The 27,977-nt window shown below is 40.8% G+C and overlaps 1 protein-coding gene and 2 pseudogenes across 1 annotated transcript; all 3 read right to left on the bottom strand.

Moving 5' to 3' along the window:
* Positions 1–3,040: 3,040 nt before the first annotated feature.
* On the bottom strand, positions 3,041–3,636 carry LOC148011157 (uncharacterized). The gene is made up of 2 exons (XM_087669897.1): positions 3,411–3,636; positions 3,041–3,315 (listed from the first exon to the last, which is right to left on the bottom strand). The coding sequence occupies exons 1-2, from the start codon at positions 3,634–3,636 to the stop codon at positions 3,041–3,043; spliced, it is 501 nt and encodes a 166-aa protein (XP_087526023.1).
* Positions 3,637–9,819: 6,183 nt separating this feature from the next.
* LOC148011156 (syntaxin-22 pseudogene) lies at positions 9,820–10,913 on the bottom strand (annotated as a pseudogene).
* A 2,985-nt stretch (positions 10,914–13,898) lies between these two features.
* LOC148011155 (syntaxin-22 pseudogene) lies at positions 13,899–26,887 on the bottom strand (annotated as a pseudogene).
* Between the last annotated feature and the right edge of the window lie 1,090 nt (positions 26,888–27,977).

Genomic DNA, 27,977 nt, shown 5'->3' with positions numbered 1-27,977 from the left:
TACAAGTGAGACTCCTTCCTTCTCTCCCACAATCTTGACAATAAGTCAAAATCAGTTATTTGAGAGATATATCAGAACATCAATTATCACACTTTATACATGTAAAACCAAAATTTCACCTTTGCATTAGAATCACACACTTTTGTATTAGGTAAATTTTCCTCTCTTGACATGCTTGCAAGTGATACAGTTGTAGCCAAGAGTCATGGTGGTCCTTGGCACCTACATCTTGGACAAGACAAACAAAGGATGGATTGATTTGCAACAGTAATAAAGGCTTTCCTGTCTTGTCTTCTATTCACATTCATTGTCTTGCCAAGAGACAAACACTACAACACAATGCCGCCATACACGCGTCCATTACACGCGAAAAGTTACGGGCGCGTGTATGGTCGTTTATACTTACAGCAATATCGGGCGCGTGTATACATGCATGTAACAACGCGTGTATAATTGCATGTGAGGGCGCGTGTATTTGCGCGTTAAGTCTGTCATAATACACGCTCTGTTACACGCGACACAGAGCCTAACTACAGAAATCCATTTCTTTTCAAAACAGAAAACCATTAAGTTTTAAAAATGTCATTGTGCATTGCAGTGTTTACAAACCATTACAAAATCCCACTACATGCACTTACAACAACGTAATATATTGAAAAATATATCTTCATATGGTTATTGAAAGACAAAGTATACAATAGAAATGTCATGAATTTGGAACAATACAGTGATGGATTGGTTAGGGTTCGATCTCATCTTCAATAAGATCCATCCTTGCCAAACGATCAACATCAATATCCATTTGATCAATTTGTAAGGCTACGATTAAATTTATTCTACTATCACTATTTTGCCCATTGATAATGGTACCGATGCCTTGATCATTCTCATCATCATCACCATCATCCTCAATGGAAGGGTCATCCTCATGATCATGAGAAATGGCACGCTCGTCCTCATTATCATGATCATCTACATTGGCATGTTCGACATCATCTTCTTTGCGGCTTGCCACATCCTCCATATGCTCCATATCAGTGAATGTATTATACATTACTTTGGAACGTGGTGCAATAGGGATGACATACCACCATTTACTGTCATGCACCATTGGCAGATAGATAACCTGCTCAAATACACATAATTCATTAATTAATTAGCATATCAAAAGTCAAGGGGTACGGGAGCTTATATATATATATGTACATGAAACACATTTGTAAAAAAATGCATACCTGCTCACATTGTTGTGGCAATACGAGCCTATCTTTCTTTGTTTGCCAAAACTTTGTAGAGTCAATAGTTACATAGCCACTTGCATGGTGTTTTATCGTTGCGTTAGGCCCTTTTTCCATCACGTTCATTTGCCATTTGACATCCAAAACATACACAAAGAAGCGGCGAAAGTCAAGTCTGTATATGTCTTGGATTGTGCCACAATAATCATCCACTTTTCCATTGGCTCCCTCAAAGCTACTAATGACACCGCAATCTTGTGTATTCCTCTTTTCATCTATTCTTTGTGTTCGAAAATGCTTGCCTTCACACCATATAGCATTGAGCATAGTGCACTGGACCAAAATATAAGCAATGTCTATGTAAGCAATTAATGTGAATAAATATGAAAAGCCAATCACTTACAAAGAATGCAAATTTACATTTGTTCTATGTACCTTTAACATGCATCCTCGTGCATACTCCCATTCTTCCGCCGTGATATGCAGCCCCTCATCTCTCTCTGCTCTCTCCATTTCCTCATGCAACCAATCAACATGAATATCATTCGGAAGTGTTGCTAGATGCTTAGGGTACGCCTTACGAGAGCCATGTTGCCTCCGAAAGAGAGCTCTGTCTGCTTGCCTTTTTGTCTTTGCATCCTCGTATCTTGTAACCCATCTGCTCATCACATCACTATTAAGGATGCAAGTGAAATTAAGATCATCAATCAATGTTCTCTCAATTACTTTGCTCTGTCCTTTTCCTTGAGGCACAATAGACGTCATCCTCAAGTCCTCTTCATTGCTCCATAGTCGCGGCAAAGAGCTATCCACCTGATCAAGAAATTCTGATATATATACAAGAGACTCTTGTATCAACCAACCCTCAGCCATGCTTCCTTCGGGCCTTGCACTTTGCCTCACAAAGTCTTTTAAGGTCTTCATGAAGCGCTCTAGGAAGAACATCCAACGGGCATGCACAGTGCCACATAAAGCAATTTCATCCACTAAATGCACAATGAGATGTGGTTGACTTGTGAGAATGGTTCGCGGAAAAGTCTCCTCTACCATACAAACCACCTCCACTGCCATAACACGCGCATCATCCAATGTGGTTGGATCAATTGCTTTGGAACTAACATATCTGAAAAATAAATGCACAGTACGTTATACCTCATGCACATTCATTTTGCAAGGTATAATGAAGGGTGATCTTACATGGGATTTACATACCTCACAAGCTCGCCCATCTTATAAATACATCTTTTCAAACTCCTGTCTGCACAATGGTCGATGCTAGTAGGTAGTATGAACTGCGCACATAAGAGCACATGTATATTTGGGTTAGGGCATTACAAAATTTAATTTCAACCTACAATAATTGGAAAACACTTACTTGGAGCATCTTGTGCCAATCGTGGGACTTCAACCCATGTAGTTGCTCAACCCCTCTTTTCTTAGTGGTTGTAAACGCTCCCTTCAACGATCTCATGCATCCAGTGGGAGTACGCAAAGTGGTGATGGCTTGCTTTACCTGCTTCTCCTCCTTCTTTGATATAATCCAGGGAGCAGGCGGAAGACGAACGTGCCCACCCTCCTCTCGTGGCCAAGCTTGATGCATACGTCCTGCGACCTGCAAGTCCTCCCGTACGCTAACATTGTCTCTTTTACCAATAACATGTTCCCAAATACTAGATCCCACATTCTTGAAGATGTGCATGGGATCAAGAAGATGGTTGATCTTGAGATGGGTCCAATATGGTAGCCGGAAGAAAATGGAGTACCTACACAAGGGATTGCAGACTGTCATCTTTATTCCAACTTTAGAGACTACACAAAACAAGATTGAAAACAATGGAGATGTACCTGTTCATGCCATCTGGAGGAAGAACATTTGAAGACTCCCAAATACGCTTCCAATCTTTTGCACGAAGTGTTTGTGGATGAATGTTTCTCTTACTAGGAGCATATTTAGGGTGATCTGATGGGAGAAATCGATGATGATTATCGAATATGGTCTTACACAAACTATCAGCATACTCATGTACCAATGAAGGGCCACATATAGGACATGCATGTTTACCCGATGTCCTCAAACCTGTTAAAATAAAAAAAAATTTAGAATAATAAAGTCAATAGTTATAATTGATATAGCTAGTAGTATTAGAGTCGGGAGGTAGTTAGAATTCTTACCAGAACAATCGTTGTATCCTGGAAAGTCATGCATTGTCCACATCAACACTGCTTTTAAGTCGAAGTGTCGAGAGGAGGGAGGCCTACTAATGTCCACTACCGCAACACCTCTCCATAGTTCCTCCAACTCATCAATCAACGATTCAAGATAAACATCCATATGCTTGACTTTATGTTTCCCTGGAATCAGAAGGGATAACATAAGATGTCCCTTCTTGATCGCCATTGATGGTGGAAGGTTGTAATTCACCAACACAACCGGCCACACGCTGTATGCGGTGCTCTTGAAACCAAACGGATTCACTCCATCCATACCTAGGCCAAGTCTCAAGTTTCTGGGCTCTATTTTAAAGCTGGGCCACTCATCTTCAATATGCTTCCAAGCAGGAGTGTCTGCAGGAATTCTCCACATGCCATCATCCGATCGATGCGAGGAATGCCATGACATGAGCTCTGCTATGGAATTGCACTTGAACATGTGTTTGATGCGAGGAATTATAGGAAAGTGTCGCAAGACTTTACGAGGTACATCAAAACTCTTCACATCTGTTCTATACCTTGCTTCACCACAAGTGGGACACTGTCGAGCCTCCTTATGCATCCCACGAAAGAGAATGCAATCATTGACGCATGCATGTATGCGATCATAATCCAATCCTCCAAGAGATGTCACATAGCGCCTCGCTTTGTCTCTTGAGGTGGGTAGTCTATTCCCCTTTGGAAGCATGTTTGATAATAGCCTGCATCCAATATCATCAATTAGCCCATAACCCTAAACCCTATACTGTAAACCAAAAACCACTAACTCAAATTTGCAAGTTACAATGCTTACTTCAATAATGCGTCAAGACTTGCATTGCTCCATCCATAAACTGTTTGTATATTGAGCAGTTCAAGTGAAGCACGTAAAATAGAGAATGTGCACCCTTCAAAAACCGGTGTCGATGAAGCGTTGTAGAGATGCTCTTGTTCCATATCATTGTCGTCCACACCTTTGCGATCATCCCTAAAAAGATTCCGCACCATGTCATCAAACACTTCCTCTTCCACAACTTCGTGGGGTGCAGGGCTATTGTCATCCCTTTCCCACTCATCTCCGACAACAGATCCCGAAGCTCCAGCATCATCTCGTCGACGCTTTGCATGCTCTTGCCGTGCGTATGGCACCATGTTAGGGTGTGGTACTGCATCCTGCTTCAATCACAGTATATATATTACAACGCGCTCCATTAATTTGCACACCATGAGTTATTTTAATACTTTCAATTCACATCTTCTCACCTCTAAACCTGTTTGAATCCATTCTCCATACATCGAGATGTGATTCAATGTAATTCGATGCGCTCGTACAATGCACCCTTGACATCGATTACACGTACACTGGTAGTGTAGAAGCAGAACCCATATGCAAGTTGGGAGATGGAAATTTCATATCATCTTGTGATTTTTTAAAATTTAAGATCAAAAGAAGGTCATGGTGTTTGGATTTGCAATACAATCTTCTCTTGCTTGTGATACTGGACAATTAGAAGGGCCTATGATAGATATGAACAATCGTAAAGTAGTGTTGTAAACTTACTAGCATATATAGCCCCCAACCCAAACACATGCAAGCTCTCTTGATAAAGGGCATGCCTAAGCACAAGTTGTTGTCATTGGCACCTTTAAATCTCAACAAGTAACCTAACAATCCATTGTTGGTATGTTCTTATAAAATTGTAGTTAACTCATCAATATTCAAGGACTCAAATAATATTCCTAATTATTATCCCGAACGTATCTCTTTTAATTTTTTGCATAACATTGATGGCACTCCATCTTTTAGTCTTTCCCTATTATTCATTTCAAGCTTTAAGTTTTTCCAACCTCACTTATGATTTGAAAAGTTGTGTGAAAGTAATGCAATCAATTCTTATGCAAGAGTTAGTCTAGGCTGTGTGGAAACCAATACAAGTCACAAACTCGGGCCCCCTTACTCCAATGGAGAGGACTAAAAGGGCACTTAGGTAACTTCCAAGTTAGCCCATAAAAATAACTTTACAAAGCAGTTGCAAAAACATTCAACTTAATGACTATCACTAAAAGAGTATTAAGCTAACTTCCAAGTTATGGAGTTTTTTAAATCTGTCGAGTGCTTTGCAATTTACCATGTTTTTTTACTGTGCAGATAAGAACTTAAGACCTTATCATATTATTCCAAGCATCCTTCAATTATGGGCTGAATCCTTCCCTTTCTAGAGAGGAGGTGTTGAACCTAAATAGAGACTGGCTTCCATTTCTTTCTCCAACTAAACCGATCCTTCTTAGATGGACTTCCTAGGAACCTCACATTCTGAAAGATCATAGAGAGTCAACTAATTAACATTGTATCTTTGTTTGAGCCTCCATAATCCTGAATAGAAAAATAGTATTCTCAACAAAACATTTGCAAGCAAGCTTTTAAAGGGAAAGCTTTTCTTTCTCACCTCCATTAGATGCCGAAGACTTTGGTGGTTGAATTTCTTTGTTTCCATCTTGGTTTAACTTTGACATCTCTAGGATTTGGGTTCCTCCTTTTGAGGGTTGTTTGTTTTCTTGGATTTACCCTTCTCAATCTATGAGCTTTTTTCTTTTTACTTCTTTTGTGACTATGTTGCATGAAGTTCTTCCTTATCTTCACTCTTTTCTCCTTGGGTGCTTCTTAGCTCCATTCCTTTTTGGGCATTCCTTTGCAAAGCACCCATGTTCTTTGCATATAAAGCATGTAACCAAGAAGAGAGAGAATTCTACATTGACCAGCAACTCAATCCCATTAGGATCATTGATGCCAGGAGGCATATTCCACAGTGAAACAAGAGTCCTACTTCACTTCTAGTGTCTTACATGATAATCTAGGCTATAGATCTTCAACCTTCATTAATCTCACTGGATTCATGATGCCAAAATTAGGCCTTTCCTGTGCATGTATTTTTGGTCACTGTTGCATGTTACTTGACTCACAACATACATAATGTACAAGATAATCAAATTAATTCCTCCATCATATGCTCAGTTATAAAGGTCTGAAGCTAAAAATCTTGAAAACACCCAAATTCTTTAGAATCAAGAAACTACAGCTCCAATTTTGCTACTTGGAAGCCTAGATCCCTTAGTAACTTTGCTAACTCATTCAATCTTAGGTAAATAAGCTTGCTTTTGCTCACATTAGTCACAACCCCAGATAGCTCTAGAAAACTTTCATACACTTTCATCAAATACATCTACTAGTTGCCTCTCTACTTGCACAATATTGGTAAGTTATTGTTGGCAAAGAATTGGGAGACCAAGTGTCTTCTTAATGGTATAGGAAGCCCCTTACTTACTCCATGTTGCACCTTCAAATCCAAATTCCTAAGCAAAGGGTTGGTAATTATGGTAGCAAAGAGTAATGGGACAATGGGACACCCTTTGGCATCGACATCTTTACCTCAAATGGACCTAAGCATAGACCATTTACAAATACATTCCAAAGAGATTGAAACATCCCTACATAAATTCCACGATTCCTCCTCCATCATCTATCATAGTGATGAACTCTTGTTGCTTCTTTGCTTCATCAATTCATAAAATTAATTGGTCGAAGAACCAGTCCCATAAGATATCATTTCCCTTAGACTAAATTTTGGCAACTTCACCTTTATGTTTTTGCAAATCCTCCATGTAATGCTCCACTTCTTTGAGAATTTGATAAAACATCCCATTACTAGAACACTTAGAAAGAGTCATAATAATATACTCACTACATTGCTAACTAATAACAAGCAACCCTCTTTGAAGTCAATCTTGATCTTTGCCATACATATTGGTAATCTCAGTTATGATAGCAATGGATCTCATCTAGTTCTACGTTGGATTAGACATTGGATTGTTGGTTTGTTTCCAAGCATCCTTCAGCTATAAGTTGAATCCTTCCCTTTCTAGAAAGGAGGTGTTGAAAGAGAGGGGCTTCCATTTCTTTCTCCTACTAAACACATCCTTCTTGGATGGACTTCCTAGGCACCTCATATTCTAAGAGATCATAGTGAGCCAACTAATTAACATTATATCTTTGTTCAAAACTCCATAATCCAAAATAGCAAAATAACCTTGTCAACAAAGCATTTGCAAGAAGATTTTAAAGGGAAATTTTTTATATCTTACCTCCATTAGAATTTAAAGAATTTGGTGGTTGAAATTATTTGTTTCCATCCCGCTTTAACTTTAGCATCTCTAGGATCACGATTGATAATTAGGTTTCTCCTTAGGTTCCTCCTTTTGAGGCTTGTTTGTTTCCTTGAATTTACCCTTCTCAACCTATGTTTTTTCCTTTTTGCTTCTTTTGAAGTTATTCCTTATCTCCACTATTTTCTCCTTTGCTTCTTCTTATCTCAATTCCTTTTTGGGCATTCCTTTACAAAGCACCCATCTTCTTTGCATTTGAAGCATGTATCCAAGAAGAGGGAGAATTTGACATCGACCAACAACTCAATCCCATTAGGATAAAAAATCTGGAGCATGTCAAGGATCTTTTTCCTCTTATCCCAAAGTACAAGAGGTCACTTGCTCCACTAGTTGATATTATTGTAAGAACATAGAGCGCTCTACCTACCACTTCTACTAGCACATTACTTCACCATCTAGCAAAGTAGGAAGTCCATGAAAACTAGCCCATATTGGGCATTCAATTTGCGAGACCTCCTCAGGAATAAATTCATGATGCCATGGAAGCATGTAATTAAGACTCACTTTAAGCCAAACAAGTGAACCCAAAACCCAATCTCTTTTTGCTTTAGATGAAAGCAAGACCCAAAAGAAGTCTAATGGCAAGCAAAACAATGTGAGCACCACTTTGATCCATAGGTGAGCCAAAACAATCTAGCAAACTCATTCTCAAGGGGGACCTTCCCTTAAAATACATGTACATGTTGCATAGAGAATACTTAGCATTGCTTTGCCGAATGCATGGCAACAAGGATACCACTCATGCACATAGCACTTGCTCCCCAAATTCTATAGTGACTCTCTTTTAATTCTCATTGAAACATTTTTGGTCACCCCACATCTTCTTCTCTAGCTCTTCTATGTTTATGCTAGCAACGACAATGTTAGCATAATGCATCTCCATCCCATTGTCTTGCTTCTATTGCTTTATGTTAGTGCTATGTGTTCCATCATCTCTTACTCCTTGTTCACCCCCCTTGAATATGCTACGTGCATGAAAGTGGGAGTATATGCCACATGGTGGTAGGAAATGTTTCTTTTTTAATGAACTTAATACAACTACCCTAGTTAATAGACCATGTGCCATGACTGCCTATTGAGAGCTCCCCTCTTCAAGTTTCCGCATACTCAAGAGGTTCTATGTCTATCATTTAAGGAAAAGGCTATTACAATTTGAACTGTTTCTACTTTGCTAATGGATGGATATGCTCCTTGTTTGTAAGGGGCTCAAATAACTTTTGATAACTATTTGTGCTTGTATGGATGCTAGGTATATCCCACACTTTAGGGGATTTGAGGGGAATTTTAAGATTTAGAGCCATGGCATTGAGTTGAATTGAATGAGATTCTTCTTTGTTTTAATGTGACAATGAAATATTTATATTGTTAAAAATGATATTTTATTTGTGGATGTGTAAACTATTTGTGCTATGTGAGTAAGAATTAAAAGTTATCAAAATGAACAAATGTATCTTATAGCACATGTACATTTTGGATGCATACAAACATATCCATTACAAGTGTGTATCGACATTGTCTTATTTGAGATTGACTACATGGTTGATGGTTAGGCCTATCAATTGTGATGTATATTACTTAACATGACTATATAAGCATGACTATGTTAGATATTCTATACAAATTTGTTTTGATTTACTATGCATGCACATTATCCTATGATCCATAGCTTCATAATTTTATCCAATAAACATGGCTATATTAATGATATATAGAAATTTGCCTTACTTTACCATATAGACACTTGTTTTACTAGTTACAGCTTCACATCTATCTAGTAAAATTAAAAACCTAGTTCCAATTTGAAAAACCCTAGTTACTAACTAGAAAAAAATGTGTATTTACTAGTTATAAGGCTATTTACCATCTAGTTTAGTGTCTAAAGTTCCTTGTGAAAGCTTTGAGCACCGCTACTACAAAAGGCATCTTCTTGTCAATCCAATACTGATGATTAACACTAGATCGGCTTAGGCTGGCAATACCCATCGATGCCCTCCTCTCTAGCCTTTGCCAACTTGCAACGGCACCCTCGAAGGTCTCGTGAAAGAGAGTGATGGTGCTATCGAGATCTGCTTGGATCCTAGCAATGCTATCAACAAGCAATATCATTGATGCTGATAAAGGTTAATTACACAAAGGGAGTGGAAATCCATATGTGTCCTGAAACTATAGATTATGCTGCAAGCACAACTATAAGAATCAAAAGCCCCATGCCAAAGATCACAAGGAGCAAGCAGGCAAGGGATGAATTGGACTTCTGGCTTTTTGCCACCTTTCAAAGTTGTCGGTTTTCTTGAACTATTGCAGCATGTGAACTTCCGATATTTTGAGTCACTGTCATCAATCATAATGCCTTGTTCATGAACTAAAACTGCAAGATCTTTGAAAATCTCATTCACTTCTCCAATTTGTTGTTGCTGTATTTCTCAGATACCTTGATCATGTTTCTCAATAAGTGCGTGATTGAAAACTATTTCATTATCATGTAAAAGCACTTCTTGCTTCCTTTGCTTCATGAATAAAGCCCACTGCTAATGATTGTAACTGTCTTCTACTATTTGGTTTAGCTCACTTGCAGTGAAATTAGAAGGCAAAACAGCCTGTGGAACAAAAGGTGGATAAGCTGTCTCTCGTTCAGCAGCTCTTCGTTGTGCTTTCTGAAATTCTTTCAAGATAGCTCGAAAGTCTTTGGCAAGTTTGGCATTTGCTATCTTTTTGGCAGAATTGACTTCAGTAGCATGATTTTTGTATCACTCTCGCTGCCTTAAGTTTTGCAAAAGTTTCTTTTGCTAGCTGTCCAATGTTTTGCCTTGTTTTATGTAGCCACTCTTGGAGTTCAAGTGTATCTTAAGGAGTGCCTACGGTATTCACGAGGTGCTTGAAGGTGGAAACATTTGTATTAATCTAAAAAAACCCAGCAGCAACTGCCTGGTTGGGGGCTCCTGGTGTGCTAACCTCCTGAGTGAGAGCTTGAACACTAAAAAATGTGGAAGTCACCTCTGAAGTTGTTCTTGTGAGAGATGTTGTGGATGATGGTGATGCTTCTGTACTGCTGATACAAGGAGTTGTGCTGCTGAACTTGTGATAATATACTTGAGGTTTCCTGGACACTAGTCCTACCAAGAGTCCCTCGATCCTCAAGACAACCAGGCCACCATCCTCTCTAATAGCTCCTTCCCCACTCCTCGTCCCTTTCTTGAGACCTTTCTCAAAGTACAAAGAAGTAAAACCATGAAGATTATTTTCAGCCCTGGTTTCTTCATCCATGGGCTTGAAAACTGCAATACTCTACATTCCACATTCATCTTTCATGATCAGATAAACACCTCCCATCTTCGAATCTTATCAAATCCCATCACTTGTTTAATGTTTCAACAAGGCATGTAACTTTGAGAACCCAAATACCTCTTCATATGAATCTCTTTCAAATGTAATGTGCCTTAACAAAAATATGTTTTGAAAGAGAACTTCGTGCCCAATCATTCATGTGATTTGAAAAATGCAAATTAAAATCCATGCAATACAATCAAACAAACAATGCTCATATGAATATGCCAAAGTGGCATCAAGAGTAAACATTCAGCCATTCTTGTGACCACGAGCAATCAACTTACATCCATTTCCAAACTCTTCAATAAAGAAACCTTGCTTATTGAACCTAACTTGCAAGTTCTGCTTCACCGACAGACAATAAGTTCTCGTTTTATCGATGGGACATGCAGTACATCATGCAAATTTTTCTTTCTAGCATCATGAACCACAAGAGGCACTTTGCCTTTATGCTCAATGCTATGCTGCATGTCATCACCTGAGAGATCGTCGTGGAAGAAGACATTGCTGATGGTATTTGCATTCCATTTTGCAAGCGAGCCTTCCATCTCTACCTTTTTGTCAATGTAGAGACCGCATCAATAGCATCCTACCAATCCGTCTTCAATCCCATAGACTGTGTACGGTCTTCAAGAAGCACTCCCAACTCATTCTGTAGTGCAGAATCAGCCGTCGGTAAGAATAACTCAACTTTTTCTGAGTTCACAGCTCTTTGCTCTAGTGCATCCAACTGGTTATATTGCTCTTCAAACTCCCCCAACAACTCAGAAGCAACAAGACCTTTGTTGGACTAATAGACTCACTCTCTGAATGTCTTTCGTGTAGTAATACAAGAATCCTCCAGAAAATATTCGTCTTTGAGCGCTTTCCTGAGAACATTCCAGTTAGAATCTTGTATAAATAAATCTCTCACTCTAACCCGCAAAGCAGGTGTGATAAGCCACAAGAAATAGTTGCTCCAGTCCCAAAAAGCGCATCTATCGTTCAAAGGCTTTGATGTAGGCTGAAAAATATCGACCATCAAATAATTTGCACTCACTAACCACAGCCTTGATCACCTTGGTCGTACCGTGCGTGTACTCTTGTTCTTGATGCAACATTCGTTATTGATCCAATTATTGCTTATGTAACAGCTGTCGTTACTGCATAGATAACTGCATCTGTTGATTCTGCATCATAATGGCTGAAGAAAGAGTTTGCAACAAAGTCTTCATCTCATCAATCGAAAGGGAAGAAGTAGTCGATGATGAAGGTGGATTATTTGAAGAGTCTCCCATCTTGATGATCAGAAGCAATGCTTTCACGTCGGGTTCACTAGATGTCGCATGGGATTCGCACAAGGTTTCATAAAATCACTCACTGGGGAGAATTCAACAAAATAAAACTTATACAGAAGAATTTTGAATGAGAAATCAATTTCTTGATTTAAAATATCAATAAGTTATAGGTTCATAAGACTTTCGGATTTGATTACAAGAATTTTGGAAAAGACAAGATGAATTCTCAATCTAAGAGAGAAGAGAAGAAGGTGGGATGACAAAATTTTATGGATAAATTTCAAGGAGCACGAAGCTTGACTCAGAAGCCTGATATCGCATGGAATTTGTTGTCAATCTTCAAAAATAGGCGAGAAGCTTTAAGCTCGACTCAAGCCAATCTTCTTAGCGACTCGGGATGATGGAATATTCAATGTAGGCGAGGGATCAAAGCTCTCAACCTCAAGTTTTCTCTCCGAAATTTGATGGTGGTCTTCGAAGAAAGCGAAAGATTTAAGTTCAACCTCTAACCTTACACACTCGACTCGATGTGACAAGAGCGAAGAAGGAGAAGAATATAATCTCAACCTCAAGCCTTCCACACACGTGATGATCCTAAAGCTCTCATAATGTCTTCATTATATAGGTTTTCTTCTTCCTTCTTCACACATTGTGCTTCTCTTTAGGCTCTCAAAAAAATAAAGCGTTTATCTTTAAACATTAAAGCTTATGCTTTGCTAAACTAGCGTATGTTTAAAGCTTTCTTATAATGCTTTTTTACCACCCTCGCGTGTCGTCTGCTTTATCCATGACGACAATGGTCTCAATCACTTCAGATTGTTCACAGAGACATCATGATCAGAGCTCCTCTATTCGTGCTAATGTTCCAGACCTGATGTGCCAGCTTTCGTCATCAACACCGTCATCTTTGCATCCAAGCCAATTGATTCTCTGTCTCTGGGTCCTCGAATAGGAATATGCCTCCTTCAGCACTAGCCTTGATTTCTCTTCCATGCAGCGCCTTCTGCATGAGGATCCCCACTTCATTGTTGGATGACCTGCATGAGAGAAACCCCCGGAGAAAGCTTTCAGCACCGGTGCTACAAAAGGCGTCTTCTTGGCAATCTAGTGCGTCTCATCTGGAGTCGACGACTCTGTAGTTTCTGCTTTGATTTCATGATCGTCATTCGGTCGATCGTTGTCTTTTGTTGTGGCAGGATTTGCTACTTCTACTTCCTTGGCTTCTTCCTCGACTACTGCTTGCCTTCAGGAGAAGAACACTTTTTTAAAACCTTCCTTGCCTTGTTGCCATGCGTTTGTTTGCCTCCTCCTTTCAGAACGGCATGCCTTCTTTCTCCCGTTAATTGCAGTTGTACAAGATTTCTCTTCCATGCAGCGCCTTCTGCATGAGGATCCCCACTTCATTGTTGGATGACCTGGATGAGAGAAACCCCCGGAGAAAAGCTTTCAGCACCGGTGCTACAAAAGGCGTCTTCTTGGCAATCTAGTGCTGATGATTCACATTGGATCGGCTCAGGCTGGCAATACCGGCCATCGATGCCCTCCTCTCTAGCCTTTGCCAACTTGCAACGGCACCCTCGAAGCTCTCGTGAAAGAGAGTGACAGTGCTGTCGAGATCTGCTTGGATCCTCGCGATGCTATCAATAAGCAATATCATTGATGCTGGTAAAGGTTAACACAAAGGTAATGGCAATCCAACTGTCCCCTGAAACTGCAGATCATGCTGCAAGTACAATTATAAGAATCAGAAGCCCCACGTCAAAGATCACAAGGAGCAAGCAGACCAGGGATGAATTGGACTTCTGACTTTTTACTGCCTTTGAAAGCTCTCGGTTTGCTTGAACTGTTGCAGCATGTGAACTTCCGATATTTGAGTCAATGCCATCAATCATAATGCCTTGTTCATGAACTAAAACTGCAAGATCTTTGAAAATCTCGTTCACTTCTCCAATTTGTTGTTGTATTTCTTGGATACCTTGATCAAGTTCCTCAATAAGCACCTCATTGAAAACTATTTCATTATCCAGTAAAAGCACTTCTTGCCTCCTTTGCTTCACCAGTAAAGCCCGCTGCTCCTGATTGTAATTAGGTTTAGCTCACTTGCATTGAAATTACAAGGCAAAACAGCCTGTGGAACAAAAGGTGGATAAGGTGTCTCTCCTTCAGTAGATGTTCATTGTGCTTTCTGAAATACTTTCAAGACAGCTTGAAAGTCTTTGGCAAGTTTGGCATCTGCTATCTTTTTGGCAGAATTGACTTCAGTAGCATGATCTGTTTCTCACTCGCTGCCTAGTTTTGCAGAAGTTTCTTTTGCTAGCTGGCCAATGTTTTGCCTTGTTTTATGTAGCATTTCTCGGAGTTCAAGTGTAACGTGTCCATTTGTATCATCTAGGACACGTCTTAGCAGTCCATCGGACAGGATGTCTAGAAAATTCCACCCGGCACTCCCAAGGAATGTTACGGGTTTTGCGATCTAGGTCTTCCCACATCTGCCACGTAGCGGAAGTATCCTGGCCGTTTCCCACTTAGGATCGGCCGGAATTAGGTTTTCCTCTTTGGTCATTAGCTAACAGCAACTGGCGTCAGACCCGAGCGGACTACTTTACGCAGAAACGCCAGGTCCGAAGCGGATTCATGCTGCACTTGGTTCAAGGAGAATGGGAAACGAGAGGGATGCAAAGCTCAACCTCTCTGTGATAAGGCATAGTCCCATTCCGTTCCCCTAAAACAGCGTAAATCGGGTAAGACGTAACTTTAGGTCATCATTCTCGTTATTTGTTTTGATGATGATGATCATTCCGCTGTTCTTCGAGATTTTTGAGAAAAGTTCCCGGCTAACCGGGACCACCCAACCGTAGGACGGACCCATGGCCCATCCTCCGCACTTTCCTCGGTTTGTTTTAGTTATGTAATTATCTAACACATTAATTTGACATATAACAATCAGCTTCTTTAATTAACCCCGTTAAGCACTGGTTCCTTCACGTAATCTTATCACATGACATAGAAAAACAATATCAAGCAAGTTCTTTCTTTACATTTCATCATTTTATCTTTGAAATACAAGGAGTTCCACCTGTAGGCTTGTCCATAATCCACCCGAAGGCTATCCAGTAATCTCTAGGGATCACTATTCCAAGCTTCCGCCCGTCAACTAGTATGCGGGCCTCGAGATCCAATCCCGAGTCACGTTAGCCTCTTGTGCAGGACCTGGAAGGTGAGGGATTTATGGCTAGAGCCCCCCCAAGCACCCAAGCGTCCTCCTGCTCCAAGTAAAACTCAACGGAGAGACCTCTCGCGGCGGGTTCGGTCCACGTTCCCGGCGCGGTCAACAACCCCCTTGGTTAGGGTCAGGCAGGCAGTCGGGGGTAACTGAAGCTGCCTCTCCCTTCAGGCCTTTAACCTGAATTATAGGTACTCATTTAATTTGTAATTCATAATTCAAACAAAACTCTAAAATCTCTAGCAAGCACAAACATTTCCGTTAATCAACCGAGTTGTTTGGCAAACTGCTAAGGAAGTGTTCTTTCCTTTTTGAGTGTTTCAGCACTCGTTCCCAAGGTGTCTTGTAAATTGGCAAGATCCTTTTACATTCCAGTGTTAGGCATACCCAACTTGGTTAACCCTAAAGTGCTTTAGATATGCTAGTTTCCGGTTTACAACTTTCCTTATTTAGAAGGATATCCAAAAATATGTCTTTTTGCAAGATAACTTGCGTAAGGATCTGCCGTCCTTGATGAGGGTTTTTTACCTTTCTCCTTGTGAATCAATCACAAGACTAAATGATTTCATACATGTTGTGCAAGTCCTGCGATGGAATAATTTGTTTAGATTCTTTAAGCTGACGTATGTCAGGCCTAGGGTTTCTTCTTTTAAGAACCTTAGGGACAATCCCTAGTTTCTTATCTTTATGAATTTATTGTCCCTACGGTAAGGAAAGTAGTCAAGTGTTTAGGGTATGAATGTTTCTATGTTTAGATTGGTTCAGTTATCTTTTGGAAGGTAATATTAATCGTCTTGTCACGGTTTTACTATCCTTGTGACAATTTACTTTCCCAATCAATACAGTTTAATTTGGCATATAGCCTAATGCCAAGGTGATACAAAGAGCGACAATACTCCTTGGGACAAAAAGGCCTAGTTGTGAAATTGGTGTATACACACTTTATTAGTCCCCAAGTCCTCAAATAGCAAGGGAAAAGTATTAATAGAGTGTCATCCAACAATCCCCCATTACATTTTCTTTCCAAATGAGTTCATATATCTAATTTTTGTACTTGTTAATTCCTAACATTTAACTTCCGTTTTCTTTAAAGATGAACTCATGCCAAATAACAACAATTGCCTTGCTAAGATGTGCAACTAGCAAAGATAACTCCCTAGTAATTTGAGCATCGAAAGAAACCTTTCATGAATTTAGCCATTTACCATGATTCGTTGCGAAAGCAATAAGACTAATGGTGCAAGATATAATTTCTACACCTTAGGATTTAACTAAAATATATTACTATAGTAAATGGATAATCTTGCTCGTAATTTATAATGCTTGATGCAATTTGAAGAAAGCTAAGTTCTATACATTGTCATTCCTAAGCTAAACTCCTTCGTTACAAATAACTCGAACAAATATATCCTATCTTTAACATTTTTCCTTTGCATGATCGACTTAAAACCGAATTAAAGCCAAGAGAAAAAACCTGGTTTTGGGGTGAGATATCCACATGGATATCGGGGGATGACCCTCCCAGAGCTACAGGTTGGACTTTTTTCGACGGCATCGTAGTTCGAATGTGAGATAGCCTTTCCTTCTTTCTCCTGGAATTCCACCGTCTTCTCCTTCCTTCCCTTTCTTTTGTCTTTTTCCCAGTCTTCCTCCTTCACTCCTTCTTTTCGCTCCCTCTACTTTTCCTCCCTATCCTTTTATCTCACGGCTATTATTTCCTTACGGGATACCATCCAAGGCCATGATGATGGTTTGGATTTTTTTTGGTTCGGGGGGGAAAATAATAATGGGGATACGGGGGATTAGGGAAAGAAAAACTTAGGGAGTTGTGGGAAAATGAGAGTTATGAGGGGGGTTGAAGAAGGGTTACGAGGGTTATAAGGGGGTGAAAAATGTCTTAGGGGAATTAAAACCGGGGGTAGGTTCCCAAAGTCGAAGGGAGGGGCTTAAGGGGAAAGGGGAATTTAAAAATCCTAGGGGGGTTTAAAACCGGGGGGGGGGGGGGGGGGAGGGGAGAACAAAGGGGATTTAGGGAGGATTAAACCCGAGGGGAACAAAGGGGGTTTATAATGGAAACCAGGGTTAAAGGACTTTTAAGGGAATATCAATGAGAAAGGGGGCTTAAAGATCCCCCCCTTAGAAGCTTCCAAGAAGCTTCTTGGAAGCTTCTGAATGTACGCGACGTGTGGAGGACGACGGCTCTTCGTGGACTAGTTGGCGATGGCAGCGGCGGCGTCAGGATGTAGGCGGCAGCAACCTTCCGTCCTCCTCCCTTAGCTCAGTGTTATGGCGGCACTCTCCTCTTCACAATCACGACAGGGTTGTCTCCTTCGGCCTCTATTTCTCACGGCTCAGCCTCCTCTTCTCCAGCGGCCCCCCCTCGTTTAAATATTGGAGGGGAGGGGGATCTTCCCTCCCTGCATGTCATCATGCATGGTCCCCCTCCCTCCATAAGGCTCCACCAAGGAGCTTAATAGCTCCTTCTATTCCCCTCCCCCTCTAGCTCGTCAATCGGCTAGAGGGATAAGGGGGGGAAATTTTTTTTTTCCATTTCTCTCATTTTTTTAGATTCATTTGAGACAGGTTCACGCGTTTAGTAAAACGGAATGTTACATTCTCTCCCCCTTAGAGGAATCGAGATGTCCTCATCTCAAAATAAACTGGGGATATTGATGGTTGAGAGAGCTTTCATCTATCGAAGTGGCATCCTCTTCGGGATAATCTTTCCACTGGACGAGGCATTCTCTCAGGGTTCTAGATCTTAACTGTCTTTCCCTAACATCTAAGATCCTTTCCGGCCTTAGTTCAAGGACTCCTTGACTAGGCATTACAATTTGTTGGTCATCAAGTACATGATTAGGGTTGGGTACATATTTTTTCAATAGGCTGATATGGAATACATTGTGAACCTTTAGGTTCTCAGGGAGTTGCAATCTATAAGCATTGGGTCCTAGGCATTTGAGGATTTTGTACAGCCCACAATACCTTGGACTTAGCTTCTTGCATTCTCCTAGGGATAGAGAACTCTTTTTAGGGCGTACACAAATGAAGACCATGTCTCCTTCTTCGAAGACTCTATCTTGACGCTTGAAATCTGTGTATGTCTTTTGCCTATCCTTGGCTGCTTGTATGTCTTGTCTTATTGACCTTATTTGATCCAACATTTGTCTTGAAGCTTCAACTCTTAGGGTTGGATCAAAAAAGTTTAGGGGACTTCGACAATCATGACCATACAATGCCTGGAAAGGGGTCATTTGAATGCTCTGTTGGTAAGAAGCATTGTAGGCAAATTCAACTAATGGCAAGTATTGAATCCACCTGTTCGGCTCTCGACAGAAGTATGCCCTAAGCATATTCTCAATGATTTGATTTACTCGCTCTGTTTGTCCATCCGTTTGGGGATGGTAGGCGGTGCTAAAATAGAGTTGAGTCCCAATAGCTTCAAAGATAGCTCACCAGAAGTGTGATGTGAAGAGAGAATCTCGATCACTTTTGATTCTTCTAGGTAACCCATGTAGCTTGAATATCTCCTTGATAAACAATCTTGCAATGTCGAAGGCTTTATAATTTGTCTTTACTGGAATTAGGTGTGCAACCTTGGTAAGCATGTCAACCACAACCATAATGGAATTGTATCCACCTTGGACTTGGGGTAAGCCCACGACAAAATCCATACTGATGAATTCCCATTTCATTTGGGGAATGTCAAGCGGTTGCAGTTTCCCTGGCATCATGACATGTTCGGCCTTGATACGTTGGCAAGACAAACATTCAGTGACATACTTGAGAACGTCACCTTTAAGCCTCTCCCAATGGTAGCTCTTCCTAATTGCTTTAAGAGTTTTAGCATAGCCAGGATGTCCTGCGAAAGGAGAATCATGAGCTTCCCATAATATCTTCTGCTTAAGTGACTGGCTTGCTGGTATACACAACCTTGTTCTGTAGTAGACAAGTCCATTATCAATGGAAAATTCCTGATACTTAGCTTGCAACTTCTGATTCTGCTCCTTGGTATATATCTCCTTTATCATTGTTTGGTAGGCCAAATCATGGCATGCTTCCTCTCTAGCTAGTTCAAGTATAGGGTTGTTTGGCATAGATACCTTTGTAGCCAGAGATCTGGCCGTTGATGGATTCTGCAAGATTAGGGAATTTAGGAATGCCTTGCGACTGAGAGCATCGGCAACTACATTCTCTTTCCCTTGTCGGTACTTGATTTCAAAATCATATTCCTCCAATACTTCAATCCACCGACGTTGCCTCATGTTGAGCTCGTTCTGGGTAAAAATCCATTTGAGACTCTTATGATCGGTTACTAGAGTAAACTTGTTACCCAACAGGTAGTGTCTCCAAAGCTTTTGAGCATGGATGATAGCTAGTAATTCCAGATCATGCGTGGCATAATTCTTTTCATGACTCTTCAATTTCCTTGAAGAGTATGCTACTGGATGACCTTCCTACATAAGTACACATCCCAAGGCAAGAATGCTAGCATCAGTTACTACCTCGAACTCCTTATTGAGGTCAGGAAGTTTTAGAATAGGTGCTGATACCAAACTTTGCTTCAGTTTGTCGAAGCTATTTTGTTCGGAAGTTGACCATGTAATGGAAGTCTGCTTCTTTAGTAGATCTGTAAGGGGTGCTGCAATCAAAGCATAGTTTTTGATAAAGACCCTATACCATCCTGTCAATCCAAGAAAGCTATGTATTTCTTTGACGGATACTAGTATTGGCCATTCAAGCACATCTCTGACTTTGGCTGGGTCTACTGATATTCCCTTTGATGATACTATGAATCCCAGATATTCAATCTGATGCTTGAAGAATGCACACTTCTTCATTTTTGCATACAGCTTATGAGACCTCATTGTCTCAAGGACAATCCGAAGTTGAGGTTCATGATCTTCTTCATGTTTGGAATAGGCTAAAGTGTCATCGAAGAAGACAAGCACGGAATCATCAAGATATGGTCTAAAAATATCATGCATTAATCTATTGAAGGTGGCAGGTGCATTCGTAAGCCCGAATGACATAACCAGGAACTCAAAGTGCCCATATCTTGTATTGAAGGCCGTCTTTGGAATATCTTCTTCCTTGATCCTTATCTGATAATAGCCTAACCTGAGATCAATCTTGGAGAAGATCTTTGCACCTTGAAGACAATCAAGAAGCTCATCTATTCTAGGAATAGGATACTTGTTCTTGAGTGTTGATTGATTCAACCCTCGGTAATCAATACATAGTCGCAGTGTCCCATCTTTCTTTTTCTGGAATAGTACTGGAGCTCCCCACGGTGAGTTGCTAGGCCAGATGTAACCCTGATCCAACAGTTGCTTGAGCTGTTCCTTCAACTCGATTGCTTCTGGTATGGACCTTCTATAAGGTCTCTTTGCAATTGGTGGAGCTCCAGGCACTAGCCTAATCTCATGATCTACTTCTCTTGGAGGCGGAAGTTCAATCAATTCCTCAGGGAATATGTCAGCGTATTCCTTTAGCCAAGAAGGTCCTTCATGAGACTCTTGCTTTTGATCTAACTTGTTGAGTTTGATCAGGTAAACGGGTAATCCTTTTCTGACTCCTTTAATAATCCGAGATACTTTGGCTAATTGGATTCTTGGCACTCCTGCCTCACCTTGAGTTGTGACAAGTTCCCTTTCAGAGTTTCGAAAGGAAACTTGACCCTTTCCACAGTGGATGTGGGCGTCATTAGGCTTAAGCCAATCCATCCCGAGTAGACACTCATGGATACCTAAATTCATGACTCTGAATTTGACTGAGGTTTTCTTTCCTCCAAGAAAGAATTCCACCTTAGCAATTTGCCCGGTACAAGTTACCTCACGACCGTTTGCCAATTCCACAAGCAGGGTAGGTGCTTCTACTGTGGCTATTCCTAATCTTTTTGCACATCCTGGTGAGATAAAGGAATGTGTACTGCCACAATCAATCAAGGTTTTGAAACCTTTACCTTGATAGTCTGACGGTGTCTGAATCACCGAGAACTGGTGATTCGACCCTTTCTTGTGTAAAGCGGCATGGACTGTCGCTCTTTCGAATTCTGCTTCCATAGTCGGATCTTCCTCATCTTCTTCTTCACATCTTTGCCTATTGGCATTGTAGGCAGTTTTTCCTCTTCCATGGGTAGTGGCTCCTTGACCGCGGCCTGCACCTTGGAAAGGCGTTTGACGATGTCCCCTGCTGATCTTGGGACATTGCCTCTTGAAGTGACCGGGTTCGTTACAGTGGAAACATCGGAGGTTTCGGCCATTACTTTGAGTAGGAACAAAGTTGTTGACGTTATTTGTCCTTGCTTTCTTCCTTTATCCCTGATTGTGACCTTGAACTCTGTTCATTTGAGGTTTGAATGCTCCTCTGTTTGGGTCACTATAGGACCAAGTTTTGTTACCCCTTGGTTTAGCTTGCACCTCTTGAATTATAGGCGCCGCTCGAATTAGTGCATCCTGAAGATCTGATGGACGCATAGATTCGAGACGGGTATTTACGGGTGGATTTAAGCCCGCACAAAATTTGGACACCTGCTGCGTCATGTCCATCTGTGGCACATATTTTAAGAGTGAGATGAATAGCTGTTTTAGCTTGTAGAACTCATTCATTTTCTATGTAGGATATGCAGGTAGCAAATATCTCCCTTGCACGGCTTTCTTCGACTTCTCCCAGGCAACGGACCCCTCTGAAGTCCCTTGATCCTTGCACCATTGCTTCCACCAAAGTCTCTTCGCCGGTGAGTTTTAATTTGGCGAGCATGGCTTGATTGGTAGGTGCAGTACCAACTGCTTCAAAGTAATCCTCCATAGATTCAATCCAAATTTCAGCATCAACCTAGAAAAATTTGCCCTTTCCCGTCAAACTCGGGTGGCTTTATCTGCTTGAGGAGGAACTTCTTCTCCTGGGTAATAGCAGTACTTGATGTAGGAAGCGAATTTGGAACCTGTACCTGGGGTTGTGCCTGGATAAAAGTTTTCTTAATGTTATTATATGATAATCGATGTCAACTTATCTTTTATTTTTAGTTCAGCTATCTCGTAAACAATGTAGCTACTTAACTTTTTAACATCCCTTATGCACAGCCAAATATTGATAAAAGAAGTCTTTATTTCTATTTACATGGGCGTAGCCTTATACAACGTCTCGTTTGATGATAATTCAATCATTACATTTAGTTTGGGGAGAACAACGTTTTATTGCATTTGTCTACAAGAACTGTGTAATAGTAGGGTTTTGGGTCATGGATTTTTAGGAATCGATAATTCATTGGAAGTTTAGGATACCCTTTCCGTTGGAATCCATACTTCTCATGGCGGCCCAACACTTTAATCCTGTCGGCTGGGATTACACGGGTTACTTCCTCATATACATATGAGTTCATTTCAACCCTCCGACCTTGAATATGTAAAGTTGAATTTACGTGAGCTTCCACAAAAATGAACAGCTTCACAACTTTCAAGTCTTCCAACGACTTGATCCTCTTTAGGTTGGTCTGTAGATAAGCAAACCGGTGGGCGACTATGTAGTAGATTCCTGAAGACCCCGTCCATCTTCGTTCTATGTATAAAGGTGATGGATTATAAATCTGCTCCAGGATGTTCATCATCCCAATTCTTTGTCTGTAAAGGGGAGAATGCATTGCAGTCATAAACATGACCCGAAACACCAAAAACTTGTTCCACGCTTCATACATAGAACGGAAGTATCCTGGCCGTTTCCCACTTAGGATCGACCGGAATTAGGGTTTTCCTGTTTGGTCATTAGCTAACAGCAACTGGCGTCAGACCCGAGCGAACTACTTTACACAGAAACGCCAGGTCCGAAGCGGATTCACACTGCACTTGGTTCAAGGAGAATGGGAAACGAGAGGGATGCAAAGCTCAACCTCTCTGCCATAAGGCATAGTCCCATTCCGTTCTCCTAAAACAGCGTAAATCGGGTAAGACGTAACTTTAGGTCATCATTCTCGTTATTTGTTTTGATGATGATGATCATTCCGCTGTTCTTCGAGATTTTTGAGAAAAGTTCCCAGCTAACCGGGACCACCCAACCGTGGGACGGCGGACCCATGGCCCATCCTCCACACTTTTCTCAGTTTGTTTTAGTTATGTAATTATCTAACACATTAATTTGACATATAACAATCAGCTTCTTTAATTAACCCCGTTAAGCACTGGTTCCTTCACGTAATCTTATCACGTGACATAGAAGAACAATATCAAGCAAGTTCTTTCTTTACATTTCATCATTTTATCTTTGAAATACAAGGATTTCCGCTTGTAGGCTTGTCCATAATCCGCCCTAAGGCTATCCAGTAATCTCCAGGGATCACTATTCCAAGCTTCCGCCCGTCAACTAGTATGCGGGCCTCGAGATCCAATCCCGAGTCACGTTAGCCTCTTGTGCAGGACCCGGAAGGCGAGGGATTTACGGCCAGAGCCCCCCTTGGCACCCAAGCGTCCTCCTGCTCCAAGTAAAACTCAACGGAGAGACCTCTCGCGATGGGTTCGGTCCACGTTTCGGGCGCGGTCAACAACCCCCTTGGTTAGGGTCAGGCAGGCAGTCCGGGGTAACTGAAGCTGCCTCTCCCTTCAGGCCTTTAACTTGAAGTATAGGTACTCATTTAATTTGTAATTCATAATTCAAACATAGCTTTAAAATCTCTAGCAAGCACAAACATTTCCGTTAATCAACCGAGTTGTTTGGCAAACTGCTAAGGAAGTGTTCTTTCCTTTTTGAGTGTTTTAGCACTCATTCCCAAGGTGTCTTGTAAATTGGCAAGATCCTTTTACATTCCAGTGTTAGGCATACCCAACTTGGTTAATCCTAAAGTGCTTTAGATATGCTAGTTTCCGGTTTACAACTTTCCTTATTTAGAAGGATATCCAAAAATACGTCTTTTTGCAAGATAACTTGCGTAAGGATCTGCCGTCCTTCATGAGGGTTTTTTCCCTTTCTCCTTGTGAATCAATCACAAAACTAAATGATTTCATACATGTTGTGCAAGTCCTGCGATGGAATAATCTGTTTAGATTCTTTAAGCTGACGTATGTCAGGCCTAGGGTTTCTTCTTTTAAGAACCTTAGGGACAATCCCTAGTTTCTTATCTTTATGAATTTATTGTCCCTACGGTAAGGAAAGTAGTCAAGTGTTTAGGGTATGAATGTTTCTATGTTTAGATTGGTTCAGTTATCTTTTGGAAGGTAATATTAATCGTCTTGTCACGGTTTTACTATCCTTGTGACAATTTACTTTCCCAATCAATACAGTTTAATTTGGCATATAGCCTAATGCCAAGGTGATACAAAGAGCGACAATACTCCTTGGGACAAAAAGGCCTAGCTATGAAATTGGTGTATACACACTTTATTAGTCCCCAAGTCCTCAAATAGCAAGGGAAAAGTATTAATAGAGTGTCATCCAACAATCCCCCATTACATTTTCTTTCCAAATGAGTTCATATATCTAATTTTTATACTTGTTAATTCCTAACATTTAACTTCTGTTTTCTTTAAAGATGAACTCATGCCAAATAACAACAATTGCCTTGCTAAGATGTGCAAATAGCAAAGATAACTCCCTAGTAATTTGAGCATCGAAAGAAACCTTTCATGAATTTAGCCATTTACCATGATTCGTTGCGAAAGCAATAAGACTAATGGTGCAAGATATAATTTCTACACCTTAGGATTTAACTAAAATATATTACTATAGTAAATGGATAATCTTGCTCGTAATTTATAATGCTTGATGCAATTTGAAGAAAGCTAAGTTCTATACATTGTCATTCCTAAGCTAAACTCCTTCGTTACAAATAACTCGAACAAATATATCCTATCCTTAACATTTTTCCTTTGCATGATCGACTTAAAACCGAATTAAAGCCAAGAGAAAAAACCTGGTTTTGGGGTGAGATATCCACATGGATACCGGGGGATGACCCTCCCGCAACTACACCTTGGACTTTTTTCGGCGACATCATAGTTCGAATGTGAGATAGCCTTTCCCTTTTTCTCCTGGAATTCCACCGTCTTCTCCTTCCTTCCCTTTCTTTTGTCTTTTTCCCACTCTTCCTCCTTCACTCCTTTTCACTCCCTCTACTTTTCCTCCCTATCCTTTTATCTCACGACTATTATTTCCTTACGGGATACCATCCGAGGCCATGATGATGGTTTGGATTCTTTTGGTTTGGGGGGGAAAATAATAACAGGGATATGGGGGATTAGGGAAAAAAAACTTCGGGAGTTGTGGGAAAATGAGAGTTATGAGGGGGGTTGAAGAAGGGTTACGAGGGTTATAAGGGGGTGAAAAAGGTCTTAGGGGAATTAAAACAGAGGGTAGGTTCCCAAAGTCTAAGGGAGGGGCTTAAGGGGAAAAGGGAATTTAAAAATCCTAGGGGGGTTTAAAAATGGGGGGGGGGGAGAGAACAAAGGGGATTTAGGGAGGATTAAACCCGAGGGGAACAAAGGGGGTTTATAATGGAAACCGGGGTTAAAGGACTTTTAAGGGAATATCAATGAGAAAGTGAGCTTAAAGATCCCCCCCTTAGAAGCTTCTTGGAAGCTTCTGAATGTACGTGGAGTGTGGAGGACGACAAATCCCTGACGGCTCTTCGTGGACTGGTTGGTGATGGCAGCGGCGGTGTCAGGATGTAGGCGGCAGCAGCCTTCTGTCCTCCTCCCTCAGCTCGGTGTTATGGCGGCACTCTCCTCTTCGCAATCACGGCAGGGTTGTCTCCTTCGGCCTCTATTTCTCACGGCTCAACGTCCTCTTCTCCAGCCCCCCCCCTCGTTTAAATATTGGAGGGGAGGGGGATCTTCCCTCCCTGCGTGTCATCACGCATGGTCCCCCTCTCTCCATAAGGCTCCACCAAGGAGCTTAATAGCTCCTTCTATTCCCCTCCCCGTCCAGCTCGTCAGTCGGTTGGAGGGATAAGGGGGGAATTTTTTTTTTCCATTTCTCCCATTTTTTTAGATTCATTTGAGACAGGTTCACGCGTTTAGTAAAACGGAATGTTACATTAGGTGTATCATAATGAGTGCCTAGGGTATTCGTGACGCGCTTGAAGGTGGAAACATATGTATTAATCTGAAAAAAACCAGCAGCAACTGCCTGGCTAGGCTCCTAGAGTGCCAACCTGTTGAATGGGAGCTTGATCACTAGAAAATGGTGGAAGTCACCTCTGAAGTTGTTCTTGTGAGAGATGTTGTGAATGATGCCAATGCTTCTCTACTGCTGGTACAAGGATTTTCTCTACTGCTGGTCACTAGTCCTACCAAGAGTCCCTCGATCCTCAAGACAACCAGGCCGCTATCCTCTCTAATAGCTCCTTTCCCACTCCTCGTCCCTTTCTTGAGACCTTTCTCAAAGTACAAAGAAGTAAAACCACGAATATTATTTTCAGCCATGGTTTCTTCATCCATGGGCTTGAAAACGGCAATACTCTGCATTCCACATTCATCTTTCATGAGATAAACACCTCCTATCTTTGAATCGTATCAAATCTCATTAGTTTTTTAATGCTTCAACATAGCCTGTAACTTTGAGAACCCAAATACCTATTCATATGAATCTATTTCTCGTGTAATGTGCCCTAGCAAAAGTATGCTTTGAAAGAGAACGGTGTGCCCAATCATTCATGTGATTTGAAAAATGTAAATTAAAATCCATGCAATGCAATCAAACAGACAATAGTCACATGAAAAATATGGATGCAATTAAAGAAATTGTGCCTAGTCTATCTACATGTACTCATGCATCATGCAAATGCAAAAAAACACACACAACAGGAAATAAATTCCCAATGACATTGACTAATGTGTTCAAATTCTTGGTGAAAAACTCTGCCCTGAGGTTTGCAATGGTGGACATGCAGTGTCATGACATCGCGTTGTGATAAGATACTTTATGAGTCCCCAACTTCCTTTGAGTGCTTACTAAATAAGCATCCAAATCACATTCTTTCCTTAGCTCGTAAGATCCAATATCACATTCAACATGCACTTTCTCACTCTCAACTTCCCTCTTTTCTAGGGTTTTCTCTCTTTCTCTAAAAAATGCATCATAATCTTTATGGATTTTACATCAAAAGTGCATACCTCAACTACACGAATTGATCCACAATGACTTTTGTTTACCCCTCTACCACCAATTGACTCCCTTCTTAGTTAGGATACTCACTACTCCAATGACTGTTTCTTCCTCTCCTTCTATCTCCAAAGTACTAGAATGTGATTCAATCTTAGATTAATCCTTTAGGACCAAAAATGTAAAAGAAAAAGAAACTTTTGTTAATCCCTTGATTAAGAAAAGATCCAAAGAGTTTCTACCACATATACAAGATATGGTATTGTTATCTCCTTTGCTTTAGAGATAGTAGATCCCATTTTGATGCCAGGAGGCATATTCCACGGTGGATTCTGTGAGGTTTTGTGGTGGATTTCGTAAAATTTTTTTACCGGGGCTCATACACAAGGTGGATTCCTTGTGCGAAAAGTC

The sequence above is a fragment of the Lygodium microphyllum genome, chromosome 28 (assembly GCF_053477565.2).
Source record: "Lygodium microphyllum isolate KBCC chromosome 28, Lygodium_microphyllum_v1.1.10, whole genome shotgun sequence".
NCBI lineage: Eukaryota > Viridiplantae > Streptophyta > Polypodiopsida > Schizaeales > Lygodiaceae > Lygodium > Lygodium microphyllum.
Note: the sequence above shows the minus strand (reverse complement) of the source record. Positions and strands in the feature narration are given on the sequence as shown.